This window comes from Prionailurus viverrinus, chromosome C1 (assembly GCF_022837055.1).
Source record: "Prionailurus viverrinus isolate Anna chromosome C1, UM_Priviv_1.0, whole genome shotgun sequence".
NCBI classification, from domain to species: domain Eukaryota; kingdom Metazoa; phylum Chordata; class Mammalia; order Carnivora; family Felidae; genus Prionailurus; species Prionailurus viverrinus.
Window position 1 is genome coordinate 199,427,815 of NC_062568.1, and position 18,955 is coordinate 199,446,769.

Below are 18,955 nucleotides of genomic sequence, written 5' to 3' on the forward strand. Positions count from 1 at the left end.
TTAAGTTCTATCATTTTCCACAGATTCTTCACTGGTTTTTCTGTTGCAGAAATTTTCTACCTTTGATTATTTAAATGTATTAGCTTAGTCTGAACTGTTCCTAATTTTTTGTCAACAACCAGTGTGTGAAAGGAGGCTTCCGAAGGTACCTTCCCAAGTCATTTTCCTCAAAAATTGAAATTCTCTTTCTCTTCACATTGTATATAAATGTGTAATTAACACTATTTGCGGGGCGCCTGGGTGGTTCGGTCGGTTGAGCGTCCGACTTCGGCTCAGGTCATGATCTCGCAGTTTGTGAGTTCGAGCCCCGCGTCAGGCTCTGTGCTGACGGCTCAGAGCCTGGAGCCTGCTTCGAATTCTGTGTCTCTCCATCTCTCGGCCCCTCCCCTGCTCATGCTCTGTCTCTCAATAATAAATAAACGTTAAAAAAAATAATAAAAAATAACACTGTTTGCTATGAAATCTTTGTTTAACAAAGAGACCTTTCTCTTTGGTGCCTTTCTCTTCCTCTGTGGTGCCTTGAGTGTTCAATAAAGTGCAGTGGCAAATTTGACTTGTTAATATAGATAATAGTGACGATAACAGCCAACACTAATTGAGTTCCTTCTCCAAGGCTCTGTACGTACGTTGTATCATTGAATCCTAGCAACCCTATGAGATGATCATTGCTTATTAGGCCCACTTTACAGAGGGAAAACTAAGACACAGTGTGGTTCAGAAACTTGCCCCAGGTCACAACCAGAACTAAACCCAGCCTCTGAATGCAGAGCCACCTCTGGCTGCTCTGCTTCGTTTTCTCCCTTCCGCAGTTTTCCAAGCTTCGGAATTCCCTTACCCCGCAGCCCAGTGACTCCATGTTCTGTTCATGGAAAACAAAGGACTTAAGAGTGGAGAGGATTTGGAAATGAGATGAAACTATTAAGTTTGCAGCTAGGAGTCACGGTGGCTTTTGTTTTAACAAGTTTGGCAAGAACTATTAGAATTCGATCTTGGATCTGCTGTAATCCAACAGATGGGAATGTCATCTAGGCTGTCCTGAGTTGTTTTGGTTACTGTACAAGTACTCGGTCATTCTCAGATCCTAACCTTGGGGTGCTGTTTCCTCACGGTTTCCTTACTACAGGCAAGTTCTTTCAGTTCACAGGATACTGGTACTTGTGAGAGCTTTTCCTCCAGGAGCGACAGCTTCCATCAGAACGTGGACACTGCTGAGTGAACAGCCCTCCTGCTCTTGATAACCTGTAAACTTGTACGACCTGAAGTCTGCCTAGAGCCGTGTCAGAGGGGGACATGGCCTGACAACTGAACCTTCTGGACAGGATATCTGCTTAGTAATTATGAGCTGGAATATTAGTAATCCTCACTCACTGCACTCACAATTCTGAGAGGAACCTTAGTCATCTGGTCTCCCCTGCTATCCTTGTCTGCTTTGCCCCCAGTACCAACAGATACTCTTTCCTAAAACCCAGAGAGTGGCTCATCCATTTTACTGTGGAAGAACTTTTGCTCTGATGAAATTCTTCTTACATCAGACCTAAATCCCTTATGCTGCTTGTTTGCAACTTAAGCTTGCTGGGATGATCCGGAAATTGCTGGAAATTTTCATCAATTCCAACCTAAGACAGCCTCCTGGTTAGAGTGCATCACTCAGGCCAGTGTCCTAACATCTGTACCTGTGGTCCTTGGAGGCTGCATTACTTGCTAGCTGTGGGACTTGGCCAAGACTCTTCATCTCCCTGAGCTTTGGTTTGTTCATCTGCCAGATCAAGGTGTTCAAATCCACACTTCTTGTTTATTTTTGGAATAACCACCCAAAGGTCATGTGAGATCACTGTCAAAGTACTGAACCATGTTCACTACACTGAAGTTACTAAGGCATTTTAGAATTTTAGGAAAGACCTTTTTTTTTTTAAGCAAATGAGCAAGAATTCTCTAATTTCACAAGAGTTCAGTTTGGTTGTTTAAATGACCATTCACTGTAGTTTCCTATTGCTAGGTGCTGTAAATCACACTATCTCAGATTCTCACAAATATGTTCTCAAAGATGTGTGAAATGAACCCCGATTTGCAGAAGCAAATAAATTTAGCTAATTTTCTCCAGTTTAAACATGTAGTAAGTGATGGAGTGAGACGTAAATCCAGGCTTGGTAGATGGATGACCAGTCACCTTTCCTCCACACCCTCCTTAGCGGTTTTAGACACTGATGGCTCAGGTAGCAAAACCCCTGCCCACAACCCACAAGAGGATCTTGCCTTAAGATTAGCGGGCAATGGTTACCAGATTTTTTTGTTAGGAGATTTTGAAACTAGGTTTTAAAGAGCTAGGAGCTTCCATGTTAAAGATGAGCAAGAAAAGGAAAGAGGAGACAGACATAAGTTTGAGTTTCAAATGCCGGGGAGGAGAGAAGAGCAGCCAGGTGGTCAAGAGATACGAGTCTGCTCTCAGCTGAGGTCACCAGAGGCCTGCGCAGCCATTAGCTGCCACCTGGGCCAGCCCTCGGGCCATAGCTGGCTGTGGGTGAAGACAGGCTACAAAGAAAGCGGTGCCTGCTGCATGGGCTGCTTTTTTTTTTTTTTTTTAAGTTCACTTAAGTAATCTCTACACCCAGCATGGGGCTTGAACTCATGACCCTGCGATCAAGCGTGGCACACGCCTGCTACTGAGCCAGCCAGGTGCCCCCAATTTTCTATTAAGTATCCTCTATTTTGTCTCTGGCAACAAAGTCTCTAACAAGTGTTTATGGAGAGGGGACCTCTTTTGACCTACACCTTTCAGTTGGAAAAGTACTAGGAACCATTCCTCGTTCCCCTGCTTCTCCAATGGGGTAACAGGTAGCAACAAGAGAAAATGCCTGTTTTGAGGGCACCCATTTTATTCCACTGTATTGATGGTGGTGGGGATCATTACGTTAATGGTAATATTGAAACAGAAGGGAGTGCAAAGCCTAGAACAGTAAGAGAGGACTAGATTCCTAGAAATAAAGCAGCAGCAGCACTATGCAGGCTGCTCGGCGTGATGCTTGGCGGGGGGGGGGGGGGGGGGCAGCGCCCATTCATCCTCCAAAAGCAGAAGCGCTGCCCTAACTGGGACCCTCTGACAGGCGCCCACGGGCTGGAGATAATGATGCAACCTCAGACAAGTTGCTTAACCTTCTGGTTCCCACCTAGAAAACCAGGTGACATGTCCCTGATCCTATAACCTCCACGCTTCGCCAAACCAGAAGACGTGGGAAGAGGAGTCTGGCCATGGAGGGTCGTGGTCCACTTTCTGAATTTAATCACCGTACGAAGTGCGCTTGGGCTGCTCTAACAAAGTAGCACAGACCAGACCAGGTTGCTTAGACAGCAGTTTGTCTCCCGGTTCTGTAGTCTAGAAAGAAGTCCAAGATCGAGGTGTCAACAGGGCTGGTTCTTTCTGAGAGCCAAGGGAAGATCTGTTCCAGTCCTCTCTCTCCTTGGCTTATGGATGGCTGTCTGATGTCTTCACCTTGTCCTTGCTCTGTGTCTGTCTAAATTTCCTCTTCTTTTTTTATGTAAAGTTTCTTTATTTTGAGACAGAAAGAACGCTTAAAAAGGGAGGGGGAAGGGGCACCTGGGTGGCTCAGTTGGTTGAGCATCCAACTTCAGCTCAGGTCAAGATCTCGCAGTTCATGGGTTCAAGCCCCGCACCAGGCTCTGTGCTGACAGGTCACACCCTGGAGCCTGTTTTGGACTGTGTCTCCCCCTCTCCTTCTGCCCCTCCGCCCTCTCAAAAATACATTTAAAAGGTGAGGTGGGGGGAGAGGCAGAGAGAGAGGGAGAGAGAGAATCCCAAGCAGGCTCTGCATTGACAGTGCAGAGGCTCAAACTCATGAACAATGAGCTCATGACCTGAGCTGAAATCAAGAGTTGGACGTTTAACTGACTGAGCCACCAGACACCCCTAAATTTCCTCTTCTTTTTTTTTTTTTTAATTTTTATTTTCAACGTTTACTTATTTTTGGGACAGAGAGAGACAGAGCATGAACGGGGGAGGGGCAGAGAGAGAGAGGGAGACACAGAATCGGAAACAGGCTCCAGGCTCCGAGCCATCAGCCCAGAGCCTGACGCGGGGCTCGAACTCACGGACCGCGAGATCGTGACCTGGCTGAAGTCGGACGCTTAACCGACTGCGCCACCCAGGCGCCCCTAAATTTCCTCTTCTTAAAAGGACCCTGCTGATACGGGATGAGTGCTCACCCTAATGACCTCATTTTAATTTACTTCTTTACGGACCCTCTCAGTCACAGTCACATTCTGAGGCACTAGGGGTTAGGGCTTCAATAACGGGAGGTTAAGGGAGGAGAAACAGTTCAGCCCCATAACACATCTTTGTGTTTGGTTTTCGTTTGTGTTCTAGGCCAGTCACTTTGGGAGGGTGCAATCTTGGGGGTAGGTTGCAGGGACAGCCGTTAGGACATACCTTAGAGAATGCAATAATGGTGCTCAAGGTTGAAAGTAACCGTCAATGCGGGAAGGTGTTAACTGAGGAAACGGATGCGCCGTGAAAACCAGATGTGGAGGGGGAGGTGTTCTGAGGGCTGCTGCGAGCCCACCGGCTTGGCGATCAGACTTGAAATGATGTGATGTTACTTCCCGCTCACCTTCATCAGCCGGCAACCCCAGTACCAGATTCTGAAAGTTTAGAGAAAAAAGGGAAGATTGTGATAGCAAGCTCACAGCTGTAGTTTAGTAATCATCATTGACTCATCAGGAAATAACCATGTGTGCCCTAACATGTTCAGGGATCATAAACTCAGCACCCTAGCTTGCCTCCTTTTTTTTTTTTTTTTTTTGTCATTTCTTCCTCTGCTTCATAGAAATAGCTCCTTTCGGCTTCCTGCAGAAGTGAGTCACTAACCCAATGGCTGAAGTTCTACCCTGTTGGCTCCCAGGAGCTGTGTTGTGATCAGTGCAGGACGAGATACCTGGGGCGGATGATGATGCGGTGATGACCGTTGTATGCTGTCGTCCTGCACGGAACTAGGTTAGCCTACCCAGGAGATGGCTGACACCCAGCGAAATTTGTTTCCTTTGATGCAAACCGCAGCTTTTACATCTCACGGACCTTTAGTAAGGCAGCATGCGTAGCAGAAGCTGAGTTTCTGTGCTTTTAGTGGAATTAGATCAACTGAACTTGGTAACGTGGGGGAATAGCTCAGGTGAGCAGTTACATTACTTTGATACATAAATAGAAATGAAGGAATGAACTTCAAATGGACAAAGGCATTTGGTTTTGAAACATTGTATTCCTGGGGTGCTTGGGTAGCTCAGTGAGTTAAGCATCCGACTTCTGCTCAGGTCATGATCTTGTGGTTCACGGTTGGTGAGTTTGAGCCCCACCTCGGGCTCTGTGCTGACAGCTCAGAGCCTGGAGCCTGCTTGGGATTCTGTGTCTCCCTCTCTCTCTCTACCCCTCTCCGGTTCACACACACACTCTCTCTCTCTCTCTCTCTCTCTCTCTCTCTCTCTCAAAAATAAAACATTAAAAATATATATATTAAAGAAGAAAGAAAGAAACGTTGTATTCTTGAGGGTGAAGACCAACAAAAAAGGGATCTTTGGTGGTCAGGAGCCAATGTCACATACATATTTCACACATCATCTTTCCAGATTGTGGTGTTTTGTTGTAAATCTCAGTATCTCTGGGACCTAGCACAGTGCCGGCCACTGAGACCTTGACCCTCTGTCCCCTTATCCCGATAAAGGTTTAGAAAGCAGAATTCTCTTTCTGATTTACTTTTTTCACCATCTGAATTTAATTCCTTGGTCTTTTTTCATTTTAACCTGAAACAAATTCCTGTCACTGTTTTTAAAAAAGCATATGCCTCAGAAGTAATTGTGTGCATCAGAAACTTGTGAGAGCCAGTAGTTAAGGCAACTGTGGCTTGTGTTGTTTTCTCTGAAGAGTCCAAGTAGGACTGCGAATCCAGTAATTGATTGGTAAGCCCTCTATTTAAAATTTACATGCCTTTTTTTTTTTTAATTTAAGAAAGCTAGTAAGAATGAACCCTTTAGCTTTTGTCTAACACCAGCTGGTATTAATTATTGAGCATTTCACTTACTGTGGGTCAGGTACTGTGCCAAGCACTTTGCCCAGGAAACTCACTGGAATCCTCACGTCACTATGCGTCAGGTGTTAGTAACGCTTGCAATGAGGCACTCAGGATTACAGGGATTAAGGTGTTTGCCCAAGGTCCCACATCTGGTAAGACAACGTGCCCAAAGTTGGGGCCAAGCCTCTAACCAATACGCCCCAAAGCTGCCTCTGGAAGGGCACGCGGATGTTCTGGGGAGACCAAGGGAATGCCCGGAACAGAGGTGGGGCTCAAACCAGCCTCCTCCTGGAACTCACCTGAGGCTCTCAGCCCCAGACCTTGTTTCTCTGCCTCCTCCGCCTCTGTCCCTTCCTGGGGTGCAGCCTTTGCTCTCCCACTGGACCTGAGCCCCGGTGCCCTTTTTTCTGAAGAGTAGCACATAGGCAATGTCTGGTGTCTCCTCTCTGCGGCGAAACTCACGTCTCACTTACACCGAAGGCCGGGTTGAATTGGGTTTGCAATTTATTTTTTGGCACCTACAAGGTGCCTGGCCTGATGGGAACCGAAAGTGCTTTCCAGTTCAGAGCTCTAGCTGACACTCTGGCTGGATTTGCTCACCCGAAGGACAGGGTCACGGCCCACGTACAGTGACCAAGGTTCACGCTGAACTGGGCAGACTCAACTGATCCTTCTAGGAAACCGGCCCGGCGGGAAAAGGATGAGGAAGAGGATACGCGATACCCCCTACCATCGGAGGGCGAGGGAGGAAGGGTGCGGCTAGCTGGGTTGCCTCGGCGGAGACCCGGTCCCCGGCGCGGCGCGTTCACTCACTCACCGAGACAGCAATCACTGAATGGAACAGGCTCTGTCCTGCGCACTGGGGATGGATGCCCCTTCTCATCAGTGCCGCTTGCACTCTAGTAAGAGGAGTGGGGTGACCAGCAAGAGTTGCGACGGCTCTCCAGGGGTTAGGGGAGTCCCTGGTGGTCTGGGAAGGCTTCCCGGAGGAGGAGCTGCTGGAGCCGCCGATTGAAGAAGGAGGAGCTAGCTAGGGGGCAGAAAGGGGAGGTCTCTTCAAAGAGGGGAACCGCCGGCGAGGCCCTGGGCACTGAGGGTCCCCAGCCAGAGTAGCGACGCCCTCGGTGGGCAGAGATGACCCCTCAGGCCCTTTAAGGCGGAGCGCCGAGGCGCCGGAGCGAGAGCTGGCGGGGGCGGTGCCAGGGCCCCTCGCGGCCGCTGATTGGGCGGCGCGCTCGACCGGAGCCGCTCGGCGGGCGCCGATTGGTGAGTTAGCGCCGGGCGCCGCCGCCAGGTGATTCGGGTGCTGGTTCCCGCGGCCACGTGGGGGGCGCGCGGGCGGGGGGCGCCGCGGGGCGGGAGGCGGAGACGCGCAGGACGCGCGGGGGGTGCGGCGCGGAGCAGCGGCGACGGGGCTCGAGACGCGGAGGCCGCGGTGAGTGAGCGCAGGGGGGCCGGGCAGGGGCTGGGGCTGGGGGTGGGGGGTCGGCGGGAGCGGGCTTCGGTCCCCGGCCGCAGAGGTGGGGAGGAGGTCTCGGCTGGGGAGGCGCATCCCGGCCGCTGCCCCGCATCACCGCCACCTCCGCCGTCACCGTCCGTCACCTCTGCCGTCACCCCCGCCGTTCCTCCGCCGGCGTCCTGCCTCGCTCGCCCCTCGGTCGGTCCGGGGAGTTGCTCTGCCCCGGGCCGGGTACCGTCAGCCCAAAGCCCTGGCCGCAGTCCCCAGGAATGACAATAAGAGCGGGAAGAATGACCCGCGCTGGGCAGCGCTCTGTGCCTCCCGGGCGCTGGCCCCCTGCGTGCCTTCGGCCCCCACTTAATCCTGAAAACAGCACTTTCCGCTCAATGTCGTCTGCTTGGGGCGGCCGTCCCCAACCACCCTGTATGAAATAGCACCCCCCGAACACCCACACCACGTATCCTCCCCACCCTACTGTTTTTCTCCAGATCACGTAAGTCCCCTGAAATGTTGCTATCTAGTACCCTCCCCCCTCCCCCCCCCCAGCTTGGGTGCCCCCCCCCCCCCACCCGAGGACTGGGACTGTTTTGTTCCTGGCAGGTAGTTGGCGCTTGAAATATTTTCAGGAGGAACAAACAACCCAGGAGACAGCTGCTCTTATTATCCCCACTTTGCAGTTGAGGAAATGGAGGCTGGGAGGTTAAGTGGCTTGCCCAAGGTCATACCAGCCTCCTGGACCTCACAATCTGTGATGTTGATCTTGACCTCTGGCTGCTTGGTCCAGTCCCCTCCCACCCGGAGGCCAAGGGTAGGTGAGGGTGGCACACGGAGTGTGCTGGGGCGTGCAGCCGAGCCAAAGATAGTGGAGGTGAGGCAGGTGACCGGAGGGGCTCTGGCAGCCCCAGACCATCTGGGCAGAGAGGCAGTCAGAGAACGCAGCTGCTTTGCTGATGAAGATCAGCCCCTAGCACCTGAGGTGCTCCGGGCAGCCGGATAGACTGGGACTCACCAAACTCGAATGTGAACACCTTGCTTACTGGGGAGGGGAGTCTGAGGACACTGCCGTGGCCTAGGGGAAGAGCCCTCAGAGACCCAGACTTGCTTCCCAACCCCCCCCCCTTATGCTGTGTGACCTTTGGCAAGTGGCTTCACCCCTCTGAACTACCCTTTGCTAAGCCCAGACTCCAGGCTGAGCGGTCTCCCAGATGCTGTAAAGGTGGGCCCCGCCATGACTCAACTGAGCTGTGATGGGGTGCAGTAGAGGGCTTCTGTCCTTGCCCCTCGACACAGATCAACCCATCCAGTGTCCTGTCTCTAAGCAGGGCCACCTGGAAAACCTCAGAGGAGCAAGAGAAGAGCCCCAGCCTCATTCCAAAGGTGTCCCCCTAGAAAGGTGCTGACCCAGCCAGTCTCCTGTGTAAAACCTTGGAAAAACAGTTGTGTTCCAAAGCGATGAGCGGGTGTTTGTGCCCAGAATGAGTAAGCAGGTCTGTTTCCCGAGGTTGGGGTGAGCCTGGTACCCTCACTGGTCCCTTGGGCAGCCCCCAACTCCAGGTTTGGGGCTGAAATGCACTGAGAGGGAGGTTTGGGAGGGAGGGAGAGGAAGAGACAAACTTCCAGTTTCCTGGGGAATGGGGGGGGGGCGGGGGAGGATCCAGAGATGGTAGGTGGTGGGGCGCCCCCACCTCCACCATCCAGACAGTGGGGTGTCCCCAAGCAAGCTGCTGCTCTGGATCTGGAGGGAGGAGGCAGCTTGCGGCCCTAGACACAGTTGTCTCGGCATGTGTGAGAGCGAATGTGAGTGTGCCTGCGGACCCATGTGGCTCTTTGCTGTCTTACACCCTTAGTGTCTGAGGGGCTGTGTCAGCACAGGAAGGGTGGGAAGTGTGCTCCTTACCTCTCCCTGCTCCCATCCCTCTTTTATCTCTTATTTTGTCCTCTCATCTCCATTCGCACTTCCACTGGCTGCCCTTTATCTCCTCTTGTCTCCCGTTTGCCCCATTTGGTTTTTGGCCTTTGCCTCCTCTGTTTCCCACTGCCTGCGGGTCCAGGGCATCCCAGCCCATGATGTGATAACGAGGGCAAAAGGCGAGGTCACTGGAAGCCCCAGCTTTATACCTGGCATGGCGGCCACATAGCTTTTGTGCCAGTTACACATCTAATTTTGTTGTGTTTAAACATCAAATGGAGGATAGGTGATGGACATGATGTGAAGAACGGTCAGGATCACAAAGTGGGTGTGAGACCAGAAAAGCAGGAGGGGAGAGAGTACAGGAGGGAGGAACCAGGAAGGCATCAAGGGGAGCACGCAGCCTTTATTTCTGGCTCTTCTGGTGCTGGCGACTCACTGAAAGTAAAGTAGTAGGTTGCTCGCAGAATGTACTGGAAGGCTGCTGCTGCCCCCACCCTCGCTGAGCCTGGGGCTGAAGGTCTGGGCAGGCAGAGGTAGGGGCGGTTCCTGGGCTCTTGGCCTTGGGAGTGAGTGTCAGCTTCTAAGCACCTGCCTGAAGGTGGGTGGGGCCTAAGTGGGACACGCCCATTTCCTGCCGGGGCGGGGCCCTGATGCCACCTGCTTTCTCCGGCAGGAATCTTTGCTCCCAGGCAGGCCTCTCCTTCTGACTTGCTCTCCTAGACTGGGAGGTCTTCTAGTCCTTCAGTGTAAGGAGGGCACTGGAAGTGGTCAGACCTCTCTGTCCTCCCAAGCTCCCTCCCGAACAGCAGACTTTGGGGTCCCCCATCCTCTCTGTACCTGTTCAGTGTCGCTCCCCGCCCAGATGGCATCATGCTGGGTGCCTGCTCCTCCATTCAGGTCTTGCCTCCTCACGTTATCCCAGGTTTGGGGATGAGGAAATGGAGGCTCAGAGAGGTGGGGCAGCTTGCCCAGACTCACACAGCATCTGGACACAGGTCTCTCTGATCCTAAGTGCAGTGATTAGAAGTAGTCTGGGGAGACAGAGCCAGGCAGGATGGGGGAGGGAGGTGGGAGGGTCTGAGTTGGCCCCAGCAAAAACTAAGGGAGAGAGTCACTGGGGACCCAGGCAGAGGCAGTCAGCCATTCTTTCTCGAGAAGCCTTGACTTCTCATTCACTGTGTACCAGCAATGGTCATGAGCTCTCGGGGGAGTGAGCACTCTCCTGGTCCTTGAGGACAGTCTAAGTAAGGGAGGTTTCCTTCTCTCCACTGGTGGCTCTGGGAGAGGGGCCCCAGGAAAGACCAAAACCTGGGCTGGATTGGGGGACAGGGCCCCCTGGGGGCTTCAGGCAGCGGCTGGAGTCTGGCTGGCCAAATGGGCCAGGGCCTGTGGAGCACATCCCCGCCTCTGCAGCTCCGGCCATCCAGCTCATGGGTCACTCCCATAGATCACAGAGCTCCTGCCTTGCAACTTGCTATAGCTCCCCACTGCCCGTGGGGCACAGCCTACATTCCTGTGGTGTGACATTCAAGGCTGATGCCGACCTGGCTCTGGCCCACTCTTCTGGTAAGGTCTGCCCATCCTGTGACTCTGCAGACTGTTCTGGCAGCTGTCATACCCCTCCTCTCAGGGGGTGTCTTCCCAGTGTGCCCCACCTGCTCCTGGCACTTTGTACAGGCTGGTTACAGGACCCTGGACAGGGCAGGCCCGGCCCAGAGCACAGAGATGTCTGTGTTTGACCCAGGGTGTGGCCTGCCATACCCCTACCTTTGGCTCTTTTCCCAAAGCTCACTCCTCAGTGAGGCCTTCCTGGCTTGCATATCATAGCCTCCTCTCTGCTTTATCATGGTCTAGCGTATGGCATATCTTTTTTTTTCTTAACTCTTCTAAAGTTTATTAGAGCGTGGGCACATGCATGAGTGGGTGAGGGGCAGAGAGAGAGGGACAGAGAGAGAGAATCCCATGCAGGCTCCATGAGGTCAGTGCGGAGCTCGACCTGGGGCTTGAACCCACAAACTGTGAGATTATGACCTGGGCCGAAACCAAGAGTCAGACGGGCGAGCCACCGAGCCACCCAGGCACCCCTAGCAAATTCCTTCTCCTATTGATTAGTTCGCTTTCTTTCACACGAGAATGTGGGCTCCCCGAGGCAGGAGGGAGTCGGTCATTTTGTTCTGGGCTGTGTGTTCCCTGTGTCCCCAGTGCCCTGGATGCTGCCTGGCACACGGCAAGTGCTCCGGAAGGATTTGTGAGGTGCAGGAGATCCCTGGCCTCTGAGGGGAGCAGCGTGGCTCCGGTACGTGGGAACCGTCCCTTCTCCCCTGCCCTCTGCTGCCTCCTCCCCTGTGGAGCTCGAAGCTGGGCACCCTGGGGGCCATGCAGAAGGCCGGGGCAGGGGGCCGGAGAGCCTCTGACTGCGGCCCAGCCCCTCACCGGCCCAGGTGCATCACCAAGTTCGCCCAGGTGGGTGGGGCCGCCCCCACGGGGTGCGCTCTGGTGCGTGGTGACTGAGTGGCGGGTCATGGGGAGTGGGGAGGAGCCATTTCTGTGTCTTCCCTCCCCGACCCGGGCTCCAGAATGTGTGTGTGCACAGGTGAGGAGACGGGGCCTCAGAGGGGCAAAGCGGCTCGGGCAAAGCCACCTGCTGGGAAGCGGGAGAGCCTACTAGGCCAGAGCACAGTGCTCTGTCACTGTCCACAGCTTACCCCACAGAGCAGAGCGTGTGTTGGTAGGAGGGAGGGATTTGGAGGAGGGGATCAGGAGCCATGGAACTGCCTTGCCTCCCTCCCGCCCTCACCACACCCCCAAGCAGTATGTGGGTTCCTTCCCTGTGGACGACCTGGACCCCCAGGAGAGCGTGTGGCTGGTTCAACAACAGCTGTGGGCACTGAAGGTAAGGAGCTGGGGAGGGCACATCCCGGGCAGGGAATCACAGCCTTGGAATGTCAGGCTGGAATGGCCCCGAGACCATCTGATCCAACCCCCCAATCACAGATGGAGCAAATGAGGCCCTGGGAGGGGTGACACCAAAGCCATTCTGAGAAGCGGGCCCAGCGAGGGCCATGCCCAGGCTCCTATAGCCGTGTCCCTTATGCCCGGGGACCCCTTCCCTTGGGCAGTCGTGACCTATGTCCCATGGGTGGAAGCCATAGATGGGACATGTGGGGGATGGTCATAACACGGCCAGCTATGGCCCTCCTGGGGGTGGTCTGCCAGGAGCCATCCACGCTTCCCCAGCTCTTGAGGCATCCACCGCTCAGTCCCTTGGCAGCTGGGGAGGGGTTGGCTGACCAGCCTGTGGTGACTGATGCTGAGGCTGGGTGGGACAGGGCAGGGCCTGGGAGGTAATACCTGCGCCCATCCAACTCTCTCCTGCCTAGGATTGTCCCAGACGCCGGGCTGTCATCCTGAAATTTAGCCTTCAGGGCCTCAAGATCTACAGCGGGGAGGGTGAGGTAGGAGCCCGTGTGGGTGCAGGTGAGGACTGGACGGGACAAGTGTCCTACTCAGAATGCACCTGGCCCTGCGCCACCCCTGGAGCCTCCCCACCACCCCAGCCTGCTCTGGGCCTTTGAACATTCTCTCTCTGAGGGCCCTGCCCTCTGGCAAGCTCTCCAGAATGTCCGGGGATTAACTCCTGGCCTGAGCGTCAGGACGGTCAGCCCCAGCTTTTTGCAGGTCCCCGGGCCTCTGTGTAAGCCTGTCCAGAGTTGGCCAGTGGGCTGTGGCCAGACTCAGACTGGAGGCCAGTTGGGAGCCCCTGCTTGGTCGCTGACCCTCCTCCCGGTGCAAGGCCAGTGTGTGTTGAACGCTCACCTCGTGCCAGACTGTGTAGCCCACAACCCCCGGGCCACTCTCCTAAGACTGTGGTGCAGATCATGTCCCAGACGTGTGCATCACAGGGGCCCTGGGGTCAGGTCCTGTGCCATGTGCGTGAGGTCTCACTGACCCCCACCCACAACCCCATCAGAGGGAGGTACCGTCTCCCCTTAACAATTGTCACAAGGGCTCAGAGGGCTGTGCTTACCTGCCCACGGCACACAGAGTGGGGCAGAGCCAGGATTCAAACCTTGGTCACCTGACTCCAGAGACCAGGGGTGCGACCCCAGGGCCTGCTGCCACTGCCTTTCTCCGTGACCGTGCAGACTGTGAATACTTCGGCCCTCAGTTCCACAGCATGGGGGTGACGATCCCAACCAGCAGGTTGGCAGTGGGGAGTAAGGGGCCAAGCCCAGTGGCCATGTGAAGGACGAGGGTTCCCCTTTGAAGCAGGGTTTGGGCAGGACTGGGAGGAGAGAAGAGCTCCTCCCCCGGGAGCTGGTGGACCCTAAGCTGGAGAGCAGGCCCGGGAGGCCAGCCGGCAGGTGTGTGGGGCCCACGGGTGGTGGGACTGATGGAGGCTGTCCCGCCCCCCTCCTTCGCAGGTGCTCCTGATGGCTCATGCTCTGAGGCGCGTGCTCTACTCTACCTGGTGCCCAGCTGACTGCCAGTTTGCCTTCGTGGCCCGAAACCCCCAGAGCCCAGCCAGCAAGCTCTTCTGCCACCTCTTTGTAGGCAACCAGCCAGGAGAGGTATCTGGGGCCTGGGGCAGGCGAACCATCACTGAGGGTGGTGTTGGGGGGTGTGCTGTGCGTCAGCAGGGCCTCCAGGGGACCGAGGCCTCGGAGGGCTTAGTCACGCTGGCCCGAGCCCCCTCCAGGCAGGCACTCCTTGTCACACCTGCTCCTTCTGTGGCTCTGCCCCACCGGGGATGCCACAAAAGCAAGTTAGCGGCCTCAGCATTCCCGGGGCCTGGAAGTGGGTGTCAGGACATGTGCTTAGAAATTGGATGGTCACACTGCCAGGCCTTTGCTCATGCTGTTCTCTCTGCCTGGAATTCCCTTCCCCTTCTGGCAAATTCCAACTTGCCCTTCAAGGCCAGTCCCTGTATCTGTGAAGCCCACCTGGAGTCCTCTAGACCACGCTTCCCTTCTGAGGTCTTGTGACATGAGCCACGCTGTAGCATTGGTCTGTCCCTGATGACAGACAAGGGAATTCTGTGAGAGCAGAAACTGGGTCCAGGTCAGGAACCGCTCTAGTGCTTGTCCCCTCGGAGCTAGAGGGTGAGCGGACAGATCCTGGAAGTCAAAGCTAGTGTGACGGCCGTGAACCACAGAGCCTTGACAGCCAAGTGTTTGGCAAGCGGAGGTTGGCTTGGCTCCATCCAGCAATGATTTGCCGTCACCCCTGTGTCTCCAGCTCTGTGCTGGCTGCTGGAATGACAGGTGGCTGAGACACTGCCCTTGATCTTCCGGAGCTCACGGTTCCACTATGTTGGAGCTAGATAATGTGTGTGGTGGGTAGAATGTACTGGCCCCAGAGCAGTGGGCCCATGCTGGGGGCTTTCTGTGCTCCATTTCACTAAAGGAGCACAGGGAAGTGGAGATAAGGAAACTGAGGCACGGAAGTGCCATGCTCTGCCTAGAGTCACAGAGCAGCCCCTACATGACAGAGCCAGGATTGGATCCCAGGTTGTGTGACTGGAGGGCCTGGGCTCTTAGCCACTGCTCTAAGAGGGTACTGACACAGGGTGTACCTAGGGGATAGGAGTGCATTTAGCCTGTGTATTCTCAGCTCCGGGCATGATGTCTGGAACAAAACAGATGCCCAGTATTTGTTAAATGAATAAAGGAAGGTGGTAGGGGGGACTGCATGGTGGTGAAGTTTTGGGGGATAAGTAGGAGTTTTCCCAGGAAGAATGCGGGAGAGGATCCTGAGTCCAGGGGCTACCGGCACTGATGCCTAAGGGGTTCCCCAGGAAACCTGCCCCAACTGAGTCAACCCCTTCCCCCTCCCTAGGTCCAGATCCTGCACCTGCTGCTCTGCCGTTCCTTCCAGCTTGCTTACCTCTTGCAGCACCCTGAGGAGCGGGCACAGCCTGAGCCCTGCCTGGCGTCTGCAGGAGACATGCCCCTGAAGCCACTGTCCAGCCCGGGGGGCCCCCCTGGCCTTGTACGGGAACCCTTCAGCCGGGATCAGCTTTCACAGAACGTTCATGCATTGGTCTCCTTCCGGCGGCTTCCTGCAGAGGGGCCTGTGGGCAGTGGGGTATGCAGCACCCCAGCCAGGGAGCGGGCAGTGGACAGGGGACCTGGGCGAGGGTTAGGGGGTCATAGGAGGGGAGTGCTGGACTTGAGTGGGAGGGGGCTTTGCCTGACCTGACGTGGCTGGGCCTGAGTCTGCCTGCCCGTTGTGGGCCCCTCTTGGTGCCCTAGAAGGAGCTGCCAGAGTCAGAAGGCCATGGGGGCACCCGCCATGCCCGCCTGGGGAATCCCTACTGCTCACCCACACTGGTGCGCAAGAAGGCCATTCGCAGCAAGGTGATCCGCTCCGGGGCTTACCGAGGCTGCACCTACGAGACTCAGCTGCAGCTGTCAGCTCGGGAGGCCTGTGAGTTGCAAAGAGCTCGCCTGCCCCAAGGTAGCAGGGGCGCAGGCCTGAGTGCGCCCTTGTGAATCAGAGAGGCTGGGCCTGAGTGGCCCTTTCTGCAAGGCTGGGCCTGTGTGTGGTTATGTGTGTGTCCACGTGAGTTTGCATGTCGGTCTGCATGCTTGGGGGGCTTGCATAGGTGATGGTACAGCTGTGGGTGTGCTTCAGCTGGTGGGTGGGTGTGAGTGGGGTGTGCCTTGTGCGGATGTGTCTTTGCTGGGGGAGTCTTGGTGAGGAGACGAGCGTGGGGGTGTGGGGTCTGTTGTGGTGGGGTGAGCGGGCTGGGCTCGGGCCTCTTCCTCTGACCCCGGCTGGTCTCCATAGTCCCTGCTGCGTGGGAAGCGTGGCCCCGGGGGCCTGGTGGTCCCTCGTGCCTGGTGGAGAGTGAGGGCAGTCTGACGGAGAACATCTGGGCCTTTGCTGGCATCTCCAGGTAGGAGGGGCCTGGCCTGGCCGGATGCCCAGCCCCTGGGGTGGGCAGAGGAATGGATTGTGGGCTCCCTCAGGGCCCTGACATGTACACATTTCTGTACAAGGGCAGAGCCATCCTGACCTTGGTGGCCTCAGGCCAAGGACTTCACCCTACTGGGCCTCAAGTGTGTCAAATGTAAAGTGGGAATAATAAGAGGACCTTCATCACAGGTCTGTGGAAAGGATCAAATGGGATAACTCAGGTCAAGCTGTCAGCACCTGGCCTGTCACAGGGCAGCGGCTTCCTAACCATCAGCTCTTCAAAACTCTCCCGGTTGGGCCTTGAAGCGGTCAGCAGCTAGGGACCCCTCAGAAGCCTCTTAGGATGGGAGTCTAAAAGCTTCCCTTTGTGGAGGGCCCACTCCTCTGGGTCAAGCATGGTTTCCAGTTACGCCATTGCCCCGGGGAGCGACCTGAGGCCGGGCTCCCGTCTTCAGCCTCTCCCTCCTGCCCTCCCAGGCCCAGTGCCCTGGCCCTGCTGCGGAGAGACGTGCTTGGGGCCTTCCTGCTGTGGCCCGAGCCGGGCGCCAGTGGCCAGTGGTGCCTGTCAGTGCGGACACAGTGCGGCGTGGTGCCCCACCAGGTCTTCCGGAACCACCTGGGCCGCTACTGCGTGGAGGTGAGTGTGGGGCAGCCTGCTCGGCCCCGCCCCGGCCCTCAGGCCCCACCCTTTTCTAGCCACGAAGCCCCCTCGCCTCATCACGGTGCCCCACTGGCTCTCTCTGGCCACACCCCTTATTTAACTCTCCATCTTGACTGCTGGCCCCGCCCTCAGGCCCCGCTTGGCCCCACCTGTCTCTACCGCCCCGCCCTCAGGCCCCTCTCTCCAGAGTGGCCTTTTGGAAGAGACCTCCAGTGTAGAGGCTTGGGCCCGGTCATGTCTCCCATTCCTATAGGGATGCTGGCTTTTAAAAGTGGCTTTCCCACACAACCTAGCCCATTTTTTTTTTTTTTTTTTTTTAGCAGCGCTGGAAACTGATTCAGAGAGGGCAGGGGCTAGTCTAAGCTCACCCAGCCCCTGGGCTTCTAGGTCTGGAGTCTTGACCACAGGTTTCCAGGGACTGGGTGTATGCCCTTATCACCAGCTGGATGGCTCAGTCCTGTCCAGGCTGGCAAGAGAGAAAGAGAGGAGACGGTGTCTGGCTCTGCCGTGAGAGGGACAGTGACCTCTCTGGGCTTGAATTTCCTCCCTTCTGGAGTGGGGCAGGATCCCCTGTGAAGGGGTGGTTGGTGTCCAGAGCGGAGCCATGGGGAGACAGGGAGCTGGAGCTTCGGCCTTTTCCTCCTTAGCACCTGCCTGCTGAGTTCGCCAGCCTGGAGGCCCTGGTGGAGCACCATGCTGGGACGGGGCGAAGCTTCTTCTGCGCCCTCGACATGGGCCGCCTGAATCCTGGCTATGAGGAGCAGGACCGGGGGTCCGAGGGCAGACCCCCCCGGACACTGCGGCCCCTTGGCCATGCCAAGTCCGAGGCAGAGCTGCAGGGCCTGGGCTAGGAGGCTGGGCCCCATGCCCACTGGCCCCGCCTCACCCTGGCTCCTGGGCCTCAGCGGGCCGCCCTGCCCTCTGCCACCCCGCTGGTCACCAGTTCCATCCAGTCACTCTGCCCCTTGGACCAGTCTTCCGTCACTTCACTGCCTGTGGTGGGGGTGGGGAGCCCTGGCACTGGGGATTGCCCATGGCTTCTCGTAGGACGTGACCGCTGAGACTGCAGGAAGGGCAGGTGGAGCTCCAGGCTTCTGTTAACTTGCTAGGTGACTTTGGATGCTTGTCTCTAGGCTTCACCTTACTCCTCGGAGGGGAGCCTTCTGAGGTGGGCAGGAAGGTGTGCTCACCAGGGACATGGCCTCCTAAGGCGGCCAGGCCTTGTGGCCCTGACTGGGAGTCTCCCAAGGGCACCTGACTGAGGTTGCCAGCCATGTAAGGGAGAGGTGTCTGGGGAGGCAGGAGCGAGTCCTCACTGTGGGCAAAGACCTGGGGGCAAGCCACCCTGTCCATGAGAGAAACAGGACTTGAGGAGCTAGTGGGCATGGCGTCTGGGCTGAGCTACACTCAGGCTGACAGAGCATGCCTGTTTCTCACATCATTTGAGATTAAGGCAGTCTCCCCTTGAGTGTTGAGACATGAGGGTTAAGGGGGCATAGGATGGCAGAATGGACGAAGAGCCTTGCCCCCCAAGCCCAGGCGGACACCTGTGTGCAGAAGGGATGTGAACCAGCAGACAGGGCAAAGAATCTCTGTGTTGCTTAGAAAGGCTGGTTGGTCTCCACTCAAAACCACAGGGTTGTGATTCCTGCCTTCTGTGGAGGGATGCCCTGTCTCACCCCTCCCCAACAACCCCAAGAACCACCAAGATGCGCGCGCGCACACACACACACACACACACACACACACACACACACACACCGCACACACTGGCTCGTTTCCTTTGTCCATTTGACTGGCAGGGGCCAGCAGTGAGCCGCAGGAGTACTGGGGTGACCGGGGCTCTATTCAACTTATTCTGCAGGCCATTCTGGGTCTAGCGGCTGCCTGGGAAGCCACCTGGTTTTGGTCCACTTCCCATAACGTGG

General features: G+C 56.0%; 1 protein-coding gene across 2 annotated transcripts; it reads left to right on the forward strand.

Moving 5' to 3' along the window:
* The first annotated feature begins 7,487 nt into the window (after nt 1-7,487).
* Nucleotides 7,488-18,955, forward strand: SH2D5 (SH2 domain containing 5). Of its 2 annotated transcripts, XM_047872045.1 has the most exons (9): nt 11,822-11,908; nt 12,258-12,338; nt 12,826-12,900; nt 13,870-14,016; nt 15,284-15,532; nt 15,700-15,874; nt 16,238-16,346; nt 16,844-17,003; nt 17,675-18,955. In XM_047872045.1, the coding sequence occupies exons 1-9, from the start codon at nt 11,822-11,824 to the stop codon at nt 17,876-17,878; spliced, it is 1,287 nt and encodes a 428-aa protein (XP_047728001.1). In that variant the 3' UTR covers nt 17,879-18,955. The 2 variants fall into 2 exon arrangements, with proteins under 2 accessions (XP_047728002.1, XP_047728001.1); XM_047872046.1 differs by lacking the exons at nt 11,822-11,908; nt 12,258-12,338; nt 12,826-12,900 and adding an exon at nt 7,488-7,509.